This window comes from Phyllopteryx taeniolatus, chromosome 5 (assembly GCF_024500385.1).
Source record: "Phyllopteryx taeniolatus isolate TA_2022b chromosome 5, UOR_Ptae_1.2, whole genome shotgun sequence".
Classification (NCBI taxonomy): Eukaryota; Metazoa; Chordata; class Actinopteri; order Syngnathiformes; family Syngnathidae; genus Phyllopteryx; species Phyllopteryx taeniolatus.
Genome location: NC_084506.1, coordinates 29,194,896 through 29,211,928, shown reverse-complemented (window position 1 = coordinate 29,211,928; position 17,033 = coordinate 29,194,896). Strand labels below are relative to the sequence as shown.

The 17,033-nt window shown below is 40.4% G+C and overlaps 2 protein-coding genes across 8 annotated transcripts in view; one reads left to right on the top strand and one right to left on the bottom strand.

Moving 5' to 3' along the window:
* Positions 1 to 360: 360 nt before the first annotated feature.
* On the top strand, positions 361 to 9,397 carry fads2 (fatty acid desaturase 2). 3 transcript variants are annotated; one of them, XM_061774614.1, is made up of 15 exons: positions 361 to 457; positions 737 to 860; positions 952 to 1,044; positions 3,196 to 3,406; positions 3,484 to 3,594; positions 5,452 to 5,649; positions 5,743 to 5,844; positions 5,910 to 6,035; positions 6,113 to 6,173; positions 6,256 to 6,332; positions 7,146 to 7,243; positions 8,720 to 8,816; positions 8,895 to 8,974; positions 9,041 to 9,166; positions 9,258 to 9,397. In XM_061774614.1, the coding sequence occupies exons 4-15, from the start codon at positions 3,215 to 3,217 to the stop codon at positions 9,307 to 9,309; spliced, it is 1,320 nt and encodes a 439-aa protein (XP_061630598.1). In that variant the 5' UTR covers positions 361 to 457; positions 737 to 860; positions 952 to 1,044; positions 3,196 to 3,214; the 3' UTR covers positions 9,310 to 9,397. The 3 variants fall into 3 exon arrangements, with proteins under 3 accessions (XP_061630598.1, XP_061630600.1, XP_061630599.1); XM_061774616.1 differs by lacking the exon at positions 737 to 860 and having other exon boundaries at positions 377 to 457; XM_061774615.1 differs by lacking the exons at positions 361 to 457; positions 737 to 860; positions 952 to 1,044 and adding an exon at positions 2,520 to 2,730.
* Positions 9,398 to 10,028: 631 nt separating this feature from the next.
* eps8l2 (EPS8 signaling adaptor L2) overlaps positions 10,029 to 17,033 on the bottom strand; it is a 33,400-nt gene continuing 26,395 nt past the window's right edge. For all 5 annotated transcript variants that reach the window (XM_061774610.1, XM_061774609.1, XM_061774608.1 and 2 more), the window contains 9 exons: positions 16,284 to 16,432; positions 16,010 to 16,196; positions 15,904 to 15,938; positions 15,707 to 15,812; positions 13,646 to 13,765; positions 12,409 to 12,484; positions 12,133 to 12,304; positions 11,894 to 12,026; positions 10,029 to 10,772 (listed from right to left, as the gene is read on the bottom strand). In XM_061774610.1, coding sequence (XP_061630594.1) covers positions 10,695 to 10,772; positions 11,894 to 12,026; positions 12,133 to 12,304; positions 12,409 to 12,484; positions 13,646 to 13,765; positions 15,707 to 15,812; positions 15,904 to 15,938; positions 16,010 to 16,196; positions 16,284 to 16,432 — 1,056 coding nt within the window. In that variant the 3' untranslated portion in view covers positions 10,029 to 10,694. The remainder of the gene's footprint in view (positions 10,773 to 11,893; positions 12,027 to 12,132; positions 12,305 to 12,408; positions 12,485 to 13,645; positions 13,766 to 15,706; positions 15,813 to 15,903; positions 15,939 to 16,009; positions 16,197 to 16,283; positions 16,433 to 17,033) is intronic.

Below are 17,033 nucleotides of genomic sequence, written 5' to 3'. Positions count from 1 at the left end.
CCAAGAGAAACCTGTGAGAAGCGGCATCGTCACACAGGGCATCATCACGTGAAAAATATAAAGAAAGAGAGAAGTAGTAGTAGGCAAAGAAGAAATGGGAGATGCTAGGCTAACTCAACGGTTACCTTATTGCCTGACTACATAGCTGTGGCAAACTCATCTTCTTGTAATTTTTAGTATGGCGAATGACTTGGGTTCAGGGAAGAAATATCACTCTTCAAACATCACCCATCTTTTAGTTCATCTGACAAGCGGGCCTTTGCTGACTTTGATTGGGAGTTTGACCCGATGTGTCGCTATGTGTGTATCGTCCACACGTTGGCAAACCTCTTTCAAAGTGATGTCACATAGTATTGGGCTTCAAAGAGATCAAGGAAAGACAACAGTTCAGAGATACGAAGGAAAGAGGGGAGCTTCAGGACACGAGGCAAGGGAATCTAACCAGAATAGGTCGAAAGTAAGTTATAAATCTCACATTAGCGTCATTGAGAAACCAAAGGGTTTCTGTACGTCATTGTATTCATATTAATCATTTTATTGTTCCTGTTCCGTTCTTTGAATGTAAGCTATAACCTAAAGAAACAGCTCGTCTTGGTTAATAAATGAACAAAGAGCAAGGTCATTGTGCATTGTGTTTTGTGTTTTTAAAACACATTGACTGTCTTACAGTCAATGTGCATTATATTTCGTCCTGATCTTTGAAGTGACATTGAGTTTATTTGTGAACCATTTTCAGTGTTTGATGACTGCAAACAGTGTCTTGATGGTATCGAGCCGCAAATAAAGTGAAGTGCCTGTCTTGACAACCCCTCGCTTGTTCATTGAGCTGAGGGACAGCGACACATTGAATCACCAAGCTTGTAATATAACGACACATATCGAGTGCTTTTATTTCACTCCTCCATGTTCCAACCACAGACATGTTATATGAAATTGTTCCTATATTTTTAGGATGGTCAGAGATGCAAGTGCACTGTTTTTGCCTGTCACCTAAAGGACAAGGTGTCTGTCGGAGCTGCTCATTTGTGCTACCTGCTAGTAGAGGTCAGTATTATGTCACATTCAAATTTTATTTTTCTCTGACTAAAGCCACCCCGCTCAGTAGCGTGAACTGCACGTTACATACGTTTACACTTGTTTTGTCTCGGGATTTGTCAATTCCTTCTTTTTCACTTTTGTTTGCGTGAGCCTCCTGGGTGTACAGACAGCGAGGCTGGCGTGTCACGCACGCCACACTCTTCAGTCACACCGTCTGTCTCTACAGGGTCTGATTGGCTGTTTTTGTGGCAGCGGGAAAATTTCAAAAATAATAATTACAATTAGAGGCATTAGATGGGGACAGAGAGGGATGATTTTTCAAAGGATCATTTTAATAATCTACTATCAGGTCATACAGTTTGAACATATACTGTATGACAAAAAGTGTTGTTTTCTTAAACTACAAACTCTGCCTTTAATGTTGAGTTAATAATTGCATATGGCATACACAATCCAAATGCCAGACATTCATTTCCACACCGCTTATCCTCAACGAGGGTCACGAGGATGCTGGAGTCTATCCCAGCTATCTTCAGGCAAGAGGCGCAGGGTACACCCTGAACTGGTCGCCAGCCAATTGCAGGGCACATATAAATAAACAACCACTCGCACTCACATTCACACCTATGGGATATTTAGTCTCCAATTAACCTACCATGAATGTTTTTGGAATGTGGTAGGTAACCGGAGTACCCGGAGAAAACCCACACAAATTCCACGCAGGCGGGGCTGGGATTTGAACCCCGGTCCTCAGAACTGTGAGGCAGATGTTTTAACCAGTCCATTATTTACAAATACATGTACGGCATTTGGCACGGTGAAATTCAAATCAAAAACTATTTTGAATTTATTATTTATTTATTTTTGTTATTCATTTGTTGAGCTGCCTGCATTTAAAATATTGGATCTTTATGATGAAATAGTTTTTGAAAAATTAACAAAATATTTCGGTATCCCTAAACTTACTAATTTAATGAGTAACCGTTTAAATATGTAAGAAATTGCATTGATACGCTCTGTGTAAATCTAATTACCTGTGTGAGAAGAGTGCTCAATTTTATGGAAAATACGACACTGTTTAGATCATAAATCTGCAAATGTGACTCAATTTATCAGTGCCTCACTTGCGTCAAGGGTAGGTAGAGGAGATACAAGATACAGTAAGACAAGATGCATTTTTCATCTCAGATAGAAAGATGAACAGATACTTCAATCACAGACTGACACGGACGTATGGATGGCTGGATCTAGTTTGGTTGTAGTTGCATATGTTTTAAGATAAGAAGAATTGGAAAAAAATCTGCACACATTCACATCACAATAAGAAACATGATGGAAAGAGGAATATAATATCTAAACACCAGTAGAGAAAAATAAACAGGAATTGCATACTTTATACAGTGCATAGAATTCATACGAGTAGATGGGCGTACATAGACACAATTGGGCACCACCAAGCGGTTCCTGTATTTACTGTACGCCGATTGGCCCAAAATCCGTCGGAAGATCGCCCCGGAATTTGTACAGACTGACGGCGTGAAAGAGTCAGCGAGCTGCGAGCATCGTTGAGTGACATTTAAGGCTGAATTTGGCAGTTGTTTACGATCTAGAATGGACAACGGGGCGACTGAGTTGTGCAGGCGCGCCCGTGTGCCTGAAACGCGCCGACAGTGAGAACCCAACCCGAAACATGTAAGTCGACGATGATGATTTGTTTTGTCTTCACGCTGCGAGAATGCGCGACAGGGAAGCCTTTATACACGCAACCGATGGGACATGCGTCATTTCTAAAATGTTCGTGGCTTGATGACGTGCTCGTGAGGATTTCTATGCATTTAACGTATTGTCTGCGTGACGTGCACTCACGCAGTGCAGCAAACGCCGTAATATTCCCAGATTTGAGTTCCACCCAATTGCATCAATTGTAGCAGATGTCTGGCGTAGGATGATGCATCTCCAACTTCACATTAAATAGCATCCTGCATATCAAATTCATCATGAATTATTTGTGTGCATGTTCCACTGCTCATTGTCTTCCTTAACTTGTGTTACACGCAGGCTGCTTAAAGTAGAGCACACATAGCAACAGGTCAAAACGCCACCTGTGGCTGCCTACACAGCACATTACAAAGTGTCCGCCATTGTGTTTGCTTTTAGTGTGTAGAGGAGCTGAGGAATGGGTGCTGGAGGCCAGCAAACAGAGCCACTAGGCAGCGGTGTTTACACCTGGGAAGAGGTGCAGAGCCACTGCAGCAGGAATGACCTGTGGCTGGTGATTGATCGGAAGGTGTACAACGTCACACAGTGGGCCAAGAGGCACCCTGGAGGGTTTCGGGTCATCCATCATTATGCTGGAGAGGATGCCACGGTATGCGATGCTTGTTTGTCTTCATTTTCTATTCTTTACCCCTCTCATTTTATGTTGTTTTTTTTTTTGTTCTCCAGGAAGCGTTTACTGCTTTTCACCCTGACAAGAAGTTTGTGAAATGCTTTCTGAAGCCTCTGCTGGTTGGTGAGCTGGCAGCGACAGAACCCAGCCAGGACAGACAAAAGAACGTAAGAAGCATCTTTTGGATGAGGAGTGTCAAGCTCATTTTCATCACAGGCCACAGTATAGTTATGGCTTTCCTTCAGTGGGCCGTGATGACTGTGAAAATCGTATACAGTAAATGTATCACAAATAGTAGGCTTTACACAGTCGGGATTTTTGGGGCCGATCAGCGAGTTAAAAAAAAAACGATCATCGATCGATCACAAGATGGGACAATGTGTCTATTTAAATGACTTGACTCTATATACTTGTGTACTGTATACTGAGTACGTTCAAAAGTATTCTCTATTCAGGTCATGTATTCTATCAGTCAGGTCAAACCAACATTACAACATGACAGGAATAATGGGTGCTAACTCACTGTAATTAAATTACTTCATTTTAATTAAATTACTTCACACACACCAAAACTTTCCAGCATGATCCGACGTAACGGCGGCATGTTTATGTACAACCGTTAGTGCTAGCACTTGCTTGCTAGGCTACATAACGTCAGTCAGGTCAAACCAACATTACAACATGACAGAAACAATGGGTGCTAACTCACTGTAATTAAATTACTTCACACACACCAAAACTTTCCAGCATGATTCGACGTAACGCCGGCATGTTTATGTACAACCGTTAGTGCTAGCGCTTGCTTGCTAGACTACATAACGTCAGCCAGGTCAAACCAACATTACAACATGACAGAAATAATGGGTGCTAACTTACTGTAATTAAATTACTTTATTTTAATTTAATTACTTCGCACACACCAAAACTTTCCAGCATGATTCGACATAAGGCCGGCATCTTTATGTACGACCGTTAGTGCTAGCACTTGCTTGCTAGGCTACATAACGTTTTGTTGCCTGCTTATTGTAGCGATATTGTATCAAAAGTATTGCAGTATTCTGACAATTTGTCTTGTTTCTGATCCAGGCATTAACGTGTCTGATCCAGGCATTAACGTGTTGTCTGTCCCACATCGCCGACATGTTTTTTTTTTGTTAAAATAACTTTATTGGCGGTCAGATATTTACATTACTACGTCGAAAGACACGCAACAAGGCTACAAATAAAGTAGCTTTTGGATTCAAATATACTGTACACGATAGCGACGCGGAATAAATGTCTTTTGCGGAGCCGATCAATGATCGGCGACATTACAGCCGATCAGCAAAAAATGCTAATTATCGGCCGATACCGATCAAGATGATCAGTCTAACATATAGTGTGGCAAACAAATATTTAAAAACCCACCAAAGAGGCCAAAACATCTCATAAATTTGACACACCACAGAGAGGTGTTATTAAACAGCTTGCACAATTTTAATGAATTTTAAAAAAGCATGTATGTAAAATAAGGCTCACCCGCGAGCTGCAGGAATGTGTGGGTGTTTCCTTTGAAGGCGATGGAGACAGCCCCTACACCTATCAATCAAATACATTTGCTTGTATGCTGTGTGCTCAAGTGTTTCGTCAGCTACTGTCTGAATAACGTGCTGACGTGATTATGGTTAATTAACAGCTAACTTTCCTGTGTGCAAACTCCACACAGGCGGGGCCGGGATTTGAACCCCGGTCCTCAGAACTGTGAGGCAGATGTGCTAACCAGTCGATCACCATGCCGCCCTGTATATATATTGACTATATTAATGAATTCATTTTCCGTACCGCTTATCCTCGGGTAGTGGGCGTGCTGGAGCCTATCCCAGCTGACTGGGCGAGAGGCGTGCTACACCCTGAACTGGTCACAAGTCAATAGTCTATGCATTGATGACCCTTATACATTGAATTTGACTATATTAATTATATAATGCGTATTACAGAAAATATTTAGTATTCTCTGCATTGATGCCCCTCTCCTGTGATTCCAGGCTGCAGTCATTCAGGACTTCCAGGCTTTACATGCCCTTGCAGAAAAACAGGGTCTGTTTCAGGCCCACGCCTTCTTCTTCTTGGCCCACCTGGGTCACATCCTGCTGCTGGAGGTCCTAGCCTGGTTGCTCGTGTGGCTCTGGGGGACCAGCTGGACCCTGACACTGCTTTGCTCCGTCCTGATGGCGACTGCACAGGTAACAGGAACAATGTGACGGCCTCGTGTCAAGCTGTTACTGTATATGCACCACATGAATCCCTAACTTGACGCCTTTTATCTTCATCATAAGACCCAGGCCGGATGGCTGCAGCATGATTTTGGTCACCTGTCTGTCTTCAAGAAATCCTCATGGAATCATATTGCGCACAAGTTTCTCATTGGGCACTTGAAGGTACCACATCATCTTTTACAACCCTAAAGAGGTGGTTTAAATGACTTTCTCCCCCCACCCCACAGGGAGCTTCTGCTAACTGGTGGAATCATCGACACTTCCAACATCACGCTAAACCCAATGTCTTCAGTAAAGACCCCGATGTCAACATGCTGCGCATCTTTGTTGTTGGGTCCACTCAGCCTGTAGAGGCAAGTTGTACATAGATGCATGCTCTCGCCACTAACACCTGTCATCCTAACTCAGCACTCCTCTCTCTCTCACACAGTATGGCACCAAAAAGATCAAACATATGCCATACAACTATCAGCACCAATACTTCTTCCTGGGTACTCTCCTCATCTTTTCACTCTTTTCTAAATATAGTATAATGACAATGAAGTTCATGTTCAACAACTTGCTCTGTTTTAGTTGGACCACCACTGCTAATTCCAGTTTATTTCCACCTTCAAATCATGCATGTGATGATCACCCGACGAGACTGGGTGGTAAGATGATGCCTTCCTGTTTCCTTTTCTGTCTGCCTAATAGAGAATTTTGTTAACTGTTAGGAAAGGGCTTTTTTAAATGTATTTATTATTTGCAAGTAAAAGCTTTATGTTTTTGTTTTGCTCACTACATTTAGTTCAATAACATCTTAATTTGGTTAGTTTGCTCATTAGCAGGTTAGTTAGCCTGTTAGCATTTTGGTTGGTTAATTGATTAGCGATTGACTAATTAACAAAATAGCGCATTTGCATCTTAGGTATTTAATTAGTTTGCTCAGTACAAGGTTAGTTGTTTAGTTAGCTCATAAGGCGATTAGTATTTACTCCGCTCATGAGTGTGTTTAGCAAGTTACTGAGCTCATTAACATGCTTCTTAGCAAGCTAGCTTTTTATTTAGCTAATTATCAGGTTTTCTAGTTAGTTAGTAATTAGTTAGCTGCTCATTAGCATGTTAGGTAACTCATTAACAAGTTAATTAGCTTATTATAAATGTAGCTCATTAACATGTTAGTTAGCTCGTTAGCATGTTATTTATTTTAGTTTGGTCGTGAGCATGCTAAATACTTCACATTAGTAAGGATACAACCCTTTAAATTCGCTATAGAGTTTAGTACTTGAACAAAAGTAATAGTAATAATAATGTATTATTAATAATCATAATGATAATAAATGATTTCCCAATATGGTCTAGTTGTAAAATGTTTATTGCTTTTAATATTTTATAAGATATATACAGTAATAATGCTTATACACAATACATTTTCAATAAAGAAATGTCCTCCATTATATGAAGTAGTTTTTTTTCTTTTGAAGGATATGGCCTGGTCCTTGTCCTACTACCTACGCTACTTTAGTTGTTATGTTCCACTTTATGGTGTCCTGGGCTCAATAGCGCTCATCACCTTAGTCAGGTAAGTGATTTAGTCTCTCACTAAAACTTACACTGTTTATAATCACCTATTTGATGTAAAGTTAATGTGCTGTGGCAGCTGGGTCATGGTTTTAAATCATTGCTGAATAATATTGTGGCGGAAAATGAACTTGAAGAAATGCTGAGTATTTGTGCATCGAACAAAACTCAATGCAACTCTGCTAACCTTACCCAGTGGGCAGAGAAATGGGCGTGGGGACTGGGAGCAGTTATCAATATGTAAATAAGCCTTACATACCTTTGAATTAACAGTAGGAAAAGGTATAGAATAGATCGTTTGCGGACACATTTTCGGAAAAAGGCAGATAACAAAAGATTGACTTGGTTGTTTATTTTCACACTTGATGGTTGGACAACCAACCCCAGAGTAGCAGAGACCCGATTAACTGTATACAAATTATTAGTGATGGGCAAATGATGCCGAGGCTTTGGCGCTTGTGTCACTCGTGCTGAAGCAGAGTGATTTGAAACACTGTGTCGGAGCTTGTATCAAAACACAAGTGTCGCGTGACCGATGACGTTTGAAGCGTCGAACGTCATCGCTTTTTCGCTTCGCGCTTCATTCCTTCAAAATGTTTCAAAGCTTTTCATTGGTTCATGGCGTTTCGACGCATTCTGAGCCAATGACAGCTTGACAGATTTGAGTGGTTTGGCGCCATACTGGCTATATAAGCTGCTTCATTATGCTTATAAATGGGGTTTTGAGGAGATAAAGATTTGGAGAGTGAGAGTATTTTGGCAAGTCAACCATACAAGTCCCCAAATGACAAACCATTATCTTTAAAGGTTTTCCTTAAAAACACCACACACACACACACACACACACAAAACAATGTTTCTGAATTCACACACTATGATCATTTGCAAAGTAGGAAGGATCTCTAATCCTGTTATGGACTTTTAGTACAGTTTTTAAATAACGCTCAAAGATTTAAATAAACCCTTAACCAAAATGTAACCACATTTAACATTTAATATAATTTGCATTTGTTCTTTGGGTTAATCTGGGATGTGTTTTAGAGTATGGAGGAGAGCCTCTGCATATTTTATTGTAATGACGATATAATCATTATTTGGTATGAATGAACAAAACACTTGAATGACCAACATACAAACTTTTCTTAACTTTTATTGCTGACATGAGAAACATTGCCAGTGCTTCAGTTGTGCTCTTTAGAGGTTGCTATGGCTTCGGTTGTCCACCAGATGTCACCATCACTGAAGCCTTTAAGCTTTGAATCTTTTTCGGCACAATTGTTCGGAAAGCCTCTGTGCTTCATAAGGCTTCACGTGCCCACCACGACAATTAATGATTAAAAAAAGAAAAACTGCTACTGTAATGATAATGATTGCCTGAAGAGGCCACTGTTGTTCATTTAAAGTCATCAAGACGAAACAATCTCATTTATTTCCTTGACCTTTAAAGTTGATGTCATAGTGTTGCTCTGATTTCCAGGTTTCTGGAGAGTCACTGGTTTGTGTGGGTGACTCAGATGAATCATCTCCCGATGGACATCGACCACGAGAAACATCAGGACTGGCTCACCATGCAGGTGCCTGCTGGGAAATCTATTGCACTTTGTTTTCACTACTTCATCACGTTCATCATGGTTGTTTTGTGTTTGCTTTAGTTACAAGCCACCTGCAACATTGAGAAGTCCCCCTTCAATGACTGGTTCAGCGGACACCTCAACTTTCAGATTGAACACCAGTAAGTCACATAAGCAGGACATAAGAAGATTGGTGGAATAAATGGTTGGCACTTTTTGCGTTCCAGTCTTTTCCCGACGATGCCGCGTCACAACTATCATCAGGTGGCGCCACTGGTGCGGGACCTCTGTGACAAACATAACATTCCTTACCATGTGAAGACGCTGAGGAGAGGCCTGATTGATGTCATCAGGTAAAATCTGTTCTAAATATGTGTGTCTGCATAGGACAAGAATACATCCTTACTGGCATTTTAATCACTTTCTGTTAACTTTATTTTGCAGGTCACTGAAGACCTCAGGGAATCTGTGGCTTGATGCATATCATCATAAATGATCATTTTCTCACATCTGCTTTTCAATATCTGTGATTGATTGCATTGGTTTTGATTCTGGAATATAAAACTGAGTGTTGTGTCACACTGTACTGTCTCTTGTATTGCTTTCTCTCTCTCTCTCGCTCTGTCTTAGCATCTCAGTTTTAATAATCAACAGTATCATGCTGTAGTCAAACTCCAGTGATGTTGTGGGCTATTTAGCCACAATTCAGAATATTTTAAGAATATATTTGGCATAGTTAATAATACAGTCATGGAAAAAAGGTTTGAGCAGTGATGCCAATATTTTGTGCTGATAATGTTGTTACTTCATGTTCAATGAGCTTTTATAATTCATATTTTTTTTCTGCTGGAGTTTATCCCAGCTGACTGGGTGAGAGGCAGGGTGCACCCTGGACTGGTCGCCAGTTTATCGCAGCAGGGCACATAACACACACATTAGGTTCTTATAAATTTGGTATTAATTTGCGCAATGCAAGATTTATGTTGTGTTACCATATTTGTAATTGTTTGCTGTATTGTAATTGGCACCTGCGATCCTCGTGAGGATAAGCGGAAATTAAAAAAATAAGAGGAAATAATAATAAATGTTTATTTTGCCTTCTTGTACTCTTACAGAGTCTTCCAGATTGCTTGAGGGGGCCCGGGGGATACCCCCAGACCCTCCATACAATGTTTTTTTTGGTCACTTTGTGTGAAATAATGAATTACCACAAGATTATTCGATATCAAACATTCACCAATTTTTAATCAGCTTGTTTTGCACTTGTTTTTCATCATATTTACAGTCCATTTCAATTTGTGTCAATCTTCATTTAGTTAGTGAAGCAGAATAGTTGAAAATACACCAATGATATTTCCGTCTAAGCAAAACAAAACAAAAAAAAACAGCATTTGACTCTTAATTCCATGCAGAATTACAGTGAGTAAAATGTAGAATAATCCCAATAGGGTGATGCTATTTGTATCTACTGTAAACAGCAATATGCAAATTATTGGCTATAGACACAGAATAAGAAAAATGTGTTAAAACATCCTGGCACAAATTACGCAACAATCTTCTTATTCACTGAGTCATTGACTAAATTGCTGCGATATTGAAATTACCTGCATTAAGCATCAACATGCGCCACAATGCCTCTACAAGCATGTACTGTACGTTACATGGATGTAACCACACACACACACACACACATCCTCAGTTCAAACACATTCGTTGATCCACACAAATCTGGAGACATTAGACACAAATCGGTTTGCACACATACACAAAGGGAGAAAATAAATATACAACTAAAATGTGTACAACCTGTAAATATCGTCTGCCACAGGTCCTGAAGAACAGAATTGATTGTAAAATTAGGAGTAGTGGGGGTGCGCAGCTTCAGTCTCTGCTGCCTGAGTCGATTCGCTCCTGTCTCCGCTTCATGACCTCCTGAAGCTCGTTGTCACCACATGTTGTCTGTGAGGAGAACACAGCATAGTTAGGTTGTGCAGTGCAACACTATCATTTATAGAAAAGACAGGATGACTACTGTATTTCCTCTAATACAGACAGGGGTGTCAAACTTGTTTTCATAGCAAGCCACATTGTCTTTATAGTTGCCTTCAGGGGGGCCAGTTAAAACAGTGAATGTATGGTCGCTCCAGCAAAAATCATAGTTTGCTGTGTACTATTGCTGGGTTTCAAGTTCACAGTTCGTTACAGTAATGGAACAAAATGCAAACAAACTGCTTATGTTTTGTGTGTACAGGAGCAGATTTAAAGACATTTAAAACGAAACTGCATCAGCGTAAAACGTCTTTTTGAAAAGTGCAACATCTTGTCGTCTTAAAAAAACAATGATGCAACAAATAATTACAATATTTGTTTTTTTTTTAAATGGTGTAGGCTGAAGCTATAGAGCTTTTTAACACCTGCCCGTAAGGATGAGGATAGAGCAGGAGTCACCAACTACTCCTTGGGTAATTAATGTGAATGGCTGCCACTTCTCAAGTCACACATTTGCTCAAATTACCTTTAATTATGTTATTAATAATAATCAATAAAATTCATTGAACACTTTAATTATTTCACCAACAATATAAGCATCAGTTTATTTTGATAAGTCACTGTTTACATTTTTCAATGATCACATGTACAACCTGCCTAGGAAATCACAATGTCCCATCACTGGTGAGCAAATTTGAGAACAGGCCCATGTGCTACTCATGTTGTCCTTGGGGGCCACATGCGCATCATGTTAGTGACCCCTTGGCTAAAGCGTGAGACAGTTACCGATCTTGACCCTTACCTAATATGTTCCGTGTGAACCCTGCTCGTGCATTTGGTTATAATCTTTTATTTATTTTTTGGACAGATAACTAGTTTTGAACAGAAGTCAATGAAAACCCCGTGCTTGAATAGATGTTGTGTCATACATCTTTGACAGTGTCAATCAAAACTGAATTCTGTAAAGTCAGAATTTTTTAAAAAGCATATTGTTAGATTGTGGAGGTATACCTAATGTTTTGGCCTGTGTATTTATTTATTATGTTTCCCAAATGAGGTGTAAAGGTTTTGCTGGTGGATAGGTGGCTAACCTCTATTTGTGTTTTCTGCACTGTAATCTGGGATGAGACGCGAGCGCCTTCGTCTCCACACACGGACTTCAGCTCTTGTTTGTTGAGAGAAAACAACTGAGCTCCAGTCAGGATGCCCAAACAATCCACCGTCCTGTTTGTGGACAGGAGGGAAAAAAATCATTTGCATCATGTCATCAATAGAAATATTTAGTGTTAAGGGAAAAAAAACAAAAAACTTGAGTGTGTACGTTACTTACGCCTTGGAGAAGCCCTTGGCAGTGAGCCAATACTTGACCTCCTCTGGGCTAGAGCGGTAGGTTAGCGGCACTGGCGTGGGGGCCGGCCTCTCAACACGGAACTTTCTGGTGGGGGGCTGACTTTTGTTAGCAGTGATCATCATCAATAGCTCGTTGTTGACCTCATCCATCACTGAAAAATGGCGGCAAAACAAAATAATATATGGCAAATTTAAATGTAAATGTAAATCTAATTAAAAAAAAAAAAAAAAAACGCCCTCTCTAAATGTTGCTTACTTTTGTCTTTGTGTCGACCTTTGCTGAAGCTGTCCCCTGGGCTGAGGGAATCAGGGTATGATGCACCATAGCCTTGCTGCACACACACACAGGCACACACTTCATTTCATAGCATGTGTGCATGTGCTTTGCTCATCTTCCAGACGTGTACAGTGCTGTATATGTAGAATTTATTTTTTTATTTTTTTTCGAATCCGATTTCAGCTTCTATCGGTTACCACGTAAATGTAATCTGCCCAAGGCCTTCAGAATCCCAAGTGCTGGCATCAACCAGGTCAAACACACACACACTGTTGAAACATACGTCATGGCACCTAACCGTGTGGTCGCCTCGGTAAGGAGCTCTCTAGTTCTGACAAATCAGATTTTAGATTCATCACTCTGCGCATTCACACATAGGCTGAGTCACATTGGTATTTTCCCATCCTCTGATTGGTTCAGCTAAATAGTCCTCTTATTGGTTGAGCTGAATAGGTGCATGAGAATTGATTTACTGAAGAGGATGCTTTTAGACATGATTAAAAACTATTTTTCAAGGCCACTTTAAAAAAAAAAAAAAACCTGACTTTGTATTACTGTCTGACTTGTTTTCAAACCCGAAAAGGATTTTGGGACACTTTCAGAGAAGCACGTATGAGCTAGCTTAAGCAGACAGCCAGGAGAAAAGAAAGGTCTGCTGCATCTCCACCAGCATCGCCGGTGAGTACAATGTATTTTGACGTTTTTGGCATGTTATTAGATAAATATTGATTGTGACCTGCTATAGTAGTAGTATTTCAGCAGTTCACTTCAAAAGTGAAAACTCATACATTATATAGATCCAGGCCAATTTCTACTTAATTTACATATTACAAATTATTTAGATTTTTTTCTTCATGTCAACTATCAATTTCCTGAGATTGTGAATTTGGTGTTTTTGTTCGCTGCAAGCTTTAATCATCAAAATTATAAGAATAAAATTGTTAGCTATTACATTTTGTTGGCTATTATTATTGTTATTATTATTGACTTCATGATATAGCAGTTTCCCTGTTTGCATTGATCTACTCAAATAAATTTAGTTTCCCACGATATTCTAATTTATTGAGATGCACCTGTATATTTTTGTGACAGTGTCAATCAAAATGCTGCATTATTATCTTTATGAATGCAAAGAATCTGCAGCTATAGCTAATATTATGGCCGAAAGTAAGCAAATGGAAAACCTGAATATAGATGCTTGAGTGATGCAGCTTACCTGGCTGTGAATACCGTCAGGCTCTTCTATCGTGACAATGTCCAGGATGTTATAAGGGACGTAACCTGCTTGTCCGCTACGATTCCTGAGTTTCCACCACTGCTTGTCGTCCTCAATTACCTGAGAGACGCACCAAACGTTATTTAATATGCTGCACAGGCTGTTCATTTTAAATACTGCTGAAAATGTATCTTGACAATGATTTACATTCACAACTACAACCCCAATTCCAATGAAGTTGGGACGTTATGTTAAACATAAATAAAAACAGAATACAATGATTTGCAAATCATGTTCAACCTATATTTAATTGAATACACTACAAAGACAAGATATTTAATGTTCAAACTGGTAAACTTTATTGTTTTTAGCAAATAATCATTAACTTAGAATTTTATGGCTGCAACACGTTCCAAAAAAGCTGGGACAGGGTCATGTTTACCACTGCGTTACATCACCTTTTCTTTTAACAACATTCAATAAACGTTTGGGAACTGAGGACACTAATTGTTGAAGCTTTGCAGGTGGAATTCTTTCCCATTCTTGCTTGATGTACAGCTGCAGCTGTTCGACAGTCCGGGGTCTCCGTTTTCATATTTTACGCTTCATAATGCGCCACACATTTTCAATGGGAGACAGGTCTGGACTGCAGGCGGGCCAGTCTAGTACCCGCACTCTTTTATTACGAAGCCACGCTGTTGTAACACGTGCAGAATGTGGTTTGGCATTGTCTTGCTGAAATAAGCAGGGGCGTCCATGAAAAAGAAGTTGCTTGGATGGCAGCATATGTTTCTCCAAAACCTGTATGTACCTTTCAGCATTAATGGTGCCTTCACAGATGTGTAAGTTACCCATGCCATTGGCACTAACACAGCCCCATACCATCACAAATGCTGGCTTTTGAACTTTGCGTCCATAGCCGTCCGGATGGTTCTTTTCCTCTTTGGCCCGGAGGACACGACGTCCACAATTTCCAAAACCAATTTGAAATCTGGACTCGTCAGACCACAGAACACTTTTCCACTTTGCATCAGTCCATCTTAGATGAGCTTGGGCCCAGATAAGCCGGCGGCGTTTGTGGGTGTTGTTGATAAATGGCTTTTGCTTTGCATAGTGGAGTTTCAAGTTGCACTTACGGATGTAGCGCCGAACTGTATTTACTGACATTGGTTTTCTGAAGTGTTCCTGAGCCCATGTGGTGATATCCTTTACACATTGATGTCGGTTTTTGATGCAGTGCCGCCTGTGGGATCGAATGTCACGGGCATTCAATGTTGGTTTTGGGCCTTGCCGCTTACATGCAGTGATTTCTCCAGATTCTCTAAACCTTTTGATGATATTATGGACCGTAGATTATGAAATCCCTAAATTCCTTCCAATTGTGCATTGCGGAACATTGTCCTTAAACTGTTCGACTATTTTCTCACGCACTTGTTCAATAAGAGGTGAACCTCGGCCCATCGTTGCTTGTGAATGACTGAGCAATTCAGGGAAGCTCCTTTTATATCCAATCATGGCACCCACCTGTTCCCAATTAGCCTGTTCACCTGTGGGATGTTCCAGACAGGTGTTTGATGAGCATTCCTCAACTTTCTCAGTCTTTTTTGCCACCTGTCACAGCTTTTTTGGAACGTGTTGTAGCCATAAAATTCTAAGATAATGATTATTTGCTAAAAACAATCAAGTTTATCAGTTTGAAAATTAAATATTTTGTCTTTGTAGTGTATTCAATTAAATATAGGATGAACATAATTTGCAAATCACTGTATTCTGCTTTTATATATGTTTAACACAACGTCACAACTTCATTGGAATTGGGGTTGTACAACTAATGAGACACTACAGGTACACATTCTTTGTACAACATGTGGACATCTGACCAATATAAAGCATGATATACAGAAATGGTTGGCTCATTAAGCAATAATAATATGCGGACCCCCCGCCCCGTGTTGACGATAGTGTTTCAAGCTTGGAAAAGTTAGGTCGGCTACCCAACAAATTGCCAATTTGGTTAGGGCCCGCTCTGATTCTATATATACGGTGTGAAAAGGTTTTCACCTCAAGAATTTCATCCGTCAGCACTGACAGCTCGTTGGCATTCCGCGCTACAAAGGAGTAGCGGATTTTGGCATATTTACGCGTGGGGGGCATCCCGTTGTAGGACCTGTTGAGACATATACCCGTCTTTTTTTATCTTGGTTGATTTTAAAGTTGCAATGCCTTAAGAGTCACGTGGAAAGGAGATCATTTCTTACCCATTGGATGAGTTTGAGCAATGGCTTCCATAGAACTGCGAATAAACAGATTGTTTGCACCCATATTGAGTCTTTCATTTCTATTCAGTTTTACAGTAACTCTTACATCGTCAGCTGGGTGTTTCCTGTAATCAGGGCTAATGGGGGACCCCAGGGAAGTGGGGGAGCCCAGAGGCCCACCGGGACCCTCTGTTTCCCACGGGGCCGTCCGGAAGAGCTCCGCCGGAGGATCCCAGCCATTCCGGAATTTGGGATAGTAAGGAGGAGCACACTTATCCCTCGGCCACTCGGCTCTAAACAAGGAGCAACAATTGAGCTATGTAACAGAATTATTGATTTGATTCTAGAAAAGATGCTCAGCGGGATGATTTTCGACAAACCTGGGCTTGGTCCATCCCTCTCCAAGAAGCTCAAAGATGGTGGTCTCTTTGGGGGTGAGGTGCCCCCGCAGGAAGTCCACGGCGTCTTTGGAGAGGTGGGGGGAGATAATAGAACGTATCAGCTCAGGACTGCCACAACTCTGCAGCACCTGTATAGACAAACAAGTCATTGTTAGCAATGCACCCTTACATTTAAATTAAATTTAGTTTTTTGAACACTACTATATATGCTTTTAGGGTGACCAACTGTGCAAAACAAATCATGGGAGTGATTCACTGTGGTGACCCCAGATTGAACAAGCCAAAAGTCACAACAACAATAACAACAGAGCACAAGCAACCATTTGTACTCACGTTCAGACCTATGGACAATTTGCAGTCTTCAATGATTTATATGTATTAGTCTATCATAGGCCTACAGTGGACTCTCTGATCTCAAAAAACATTCCATTCCATGAGAGTTTCCGACATTGGATTTGTTGAGATTTTGACCAAATTAATCCCATAAATAATAGAGGCTATATATGCACCCATATTACTGTAGAGTACAAAATTATTGTTTTGTAAGTTTTTTTGTGGTCTAAAACGCCCAGTACAGTACAAAGTTATCATAAATAAATATAGAAAAAGCTTGAAAATGTTTGTGAGTTTCACATTTTATCCAAACGTACCATGCCAGTGTGCTCGGTCATGGTGACATTGGTGACGAACAGTGCTCATCATAGGCAAGTCACTTTCATAAGCCGTAAG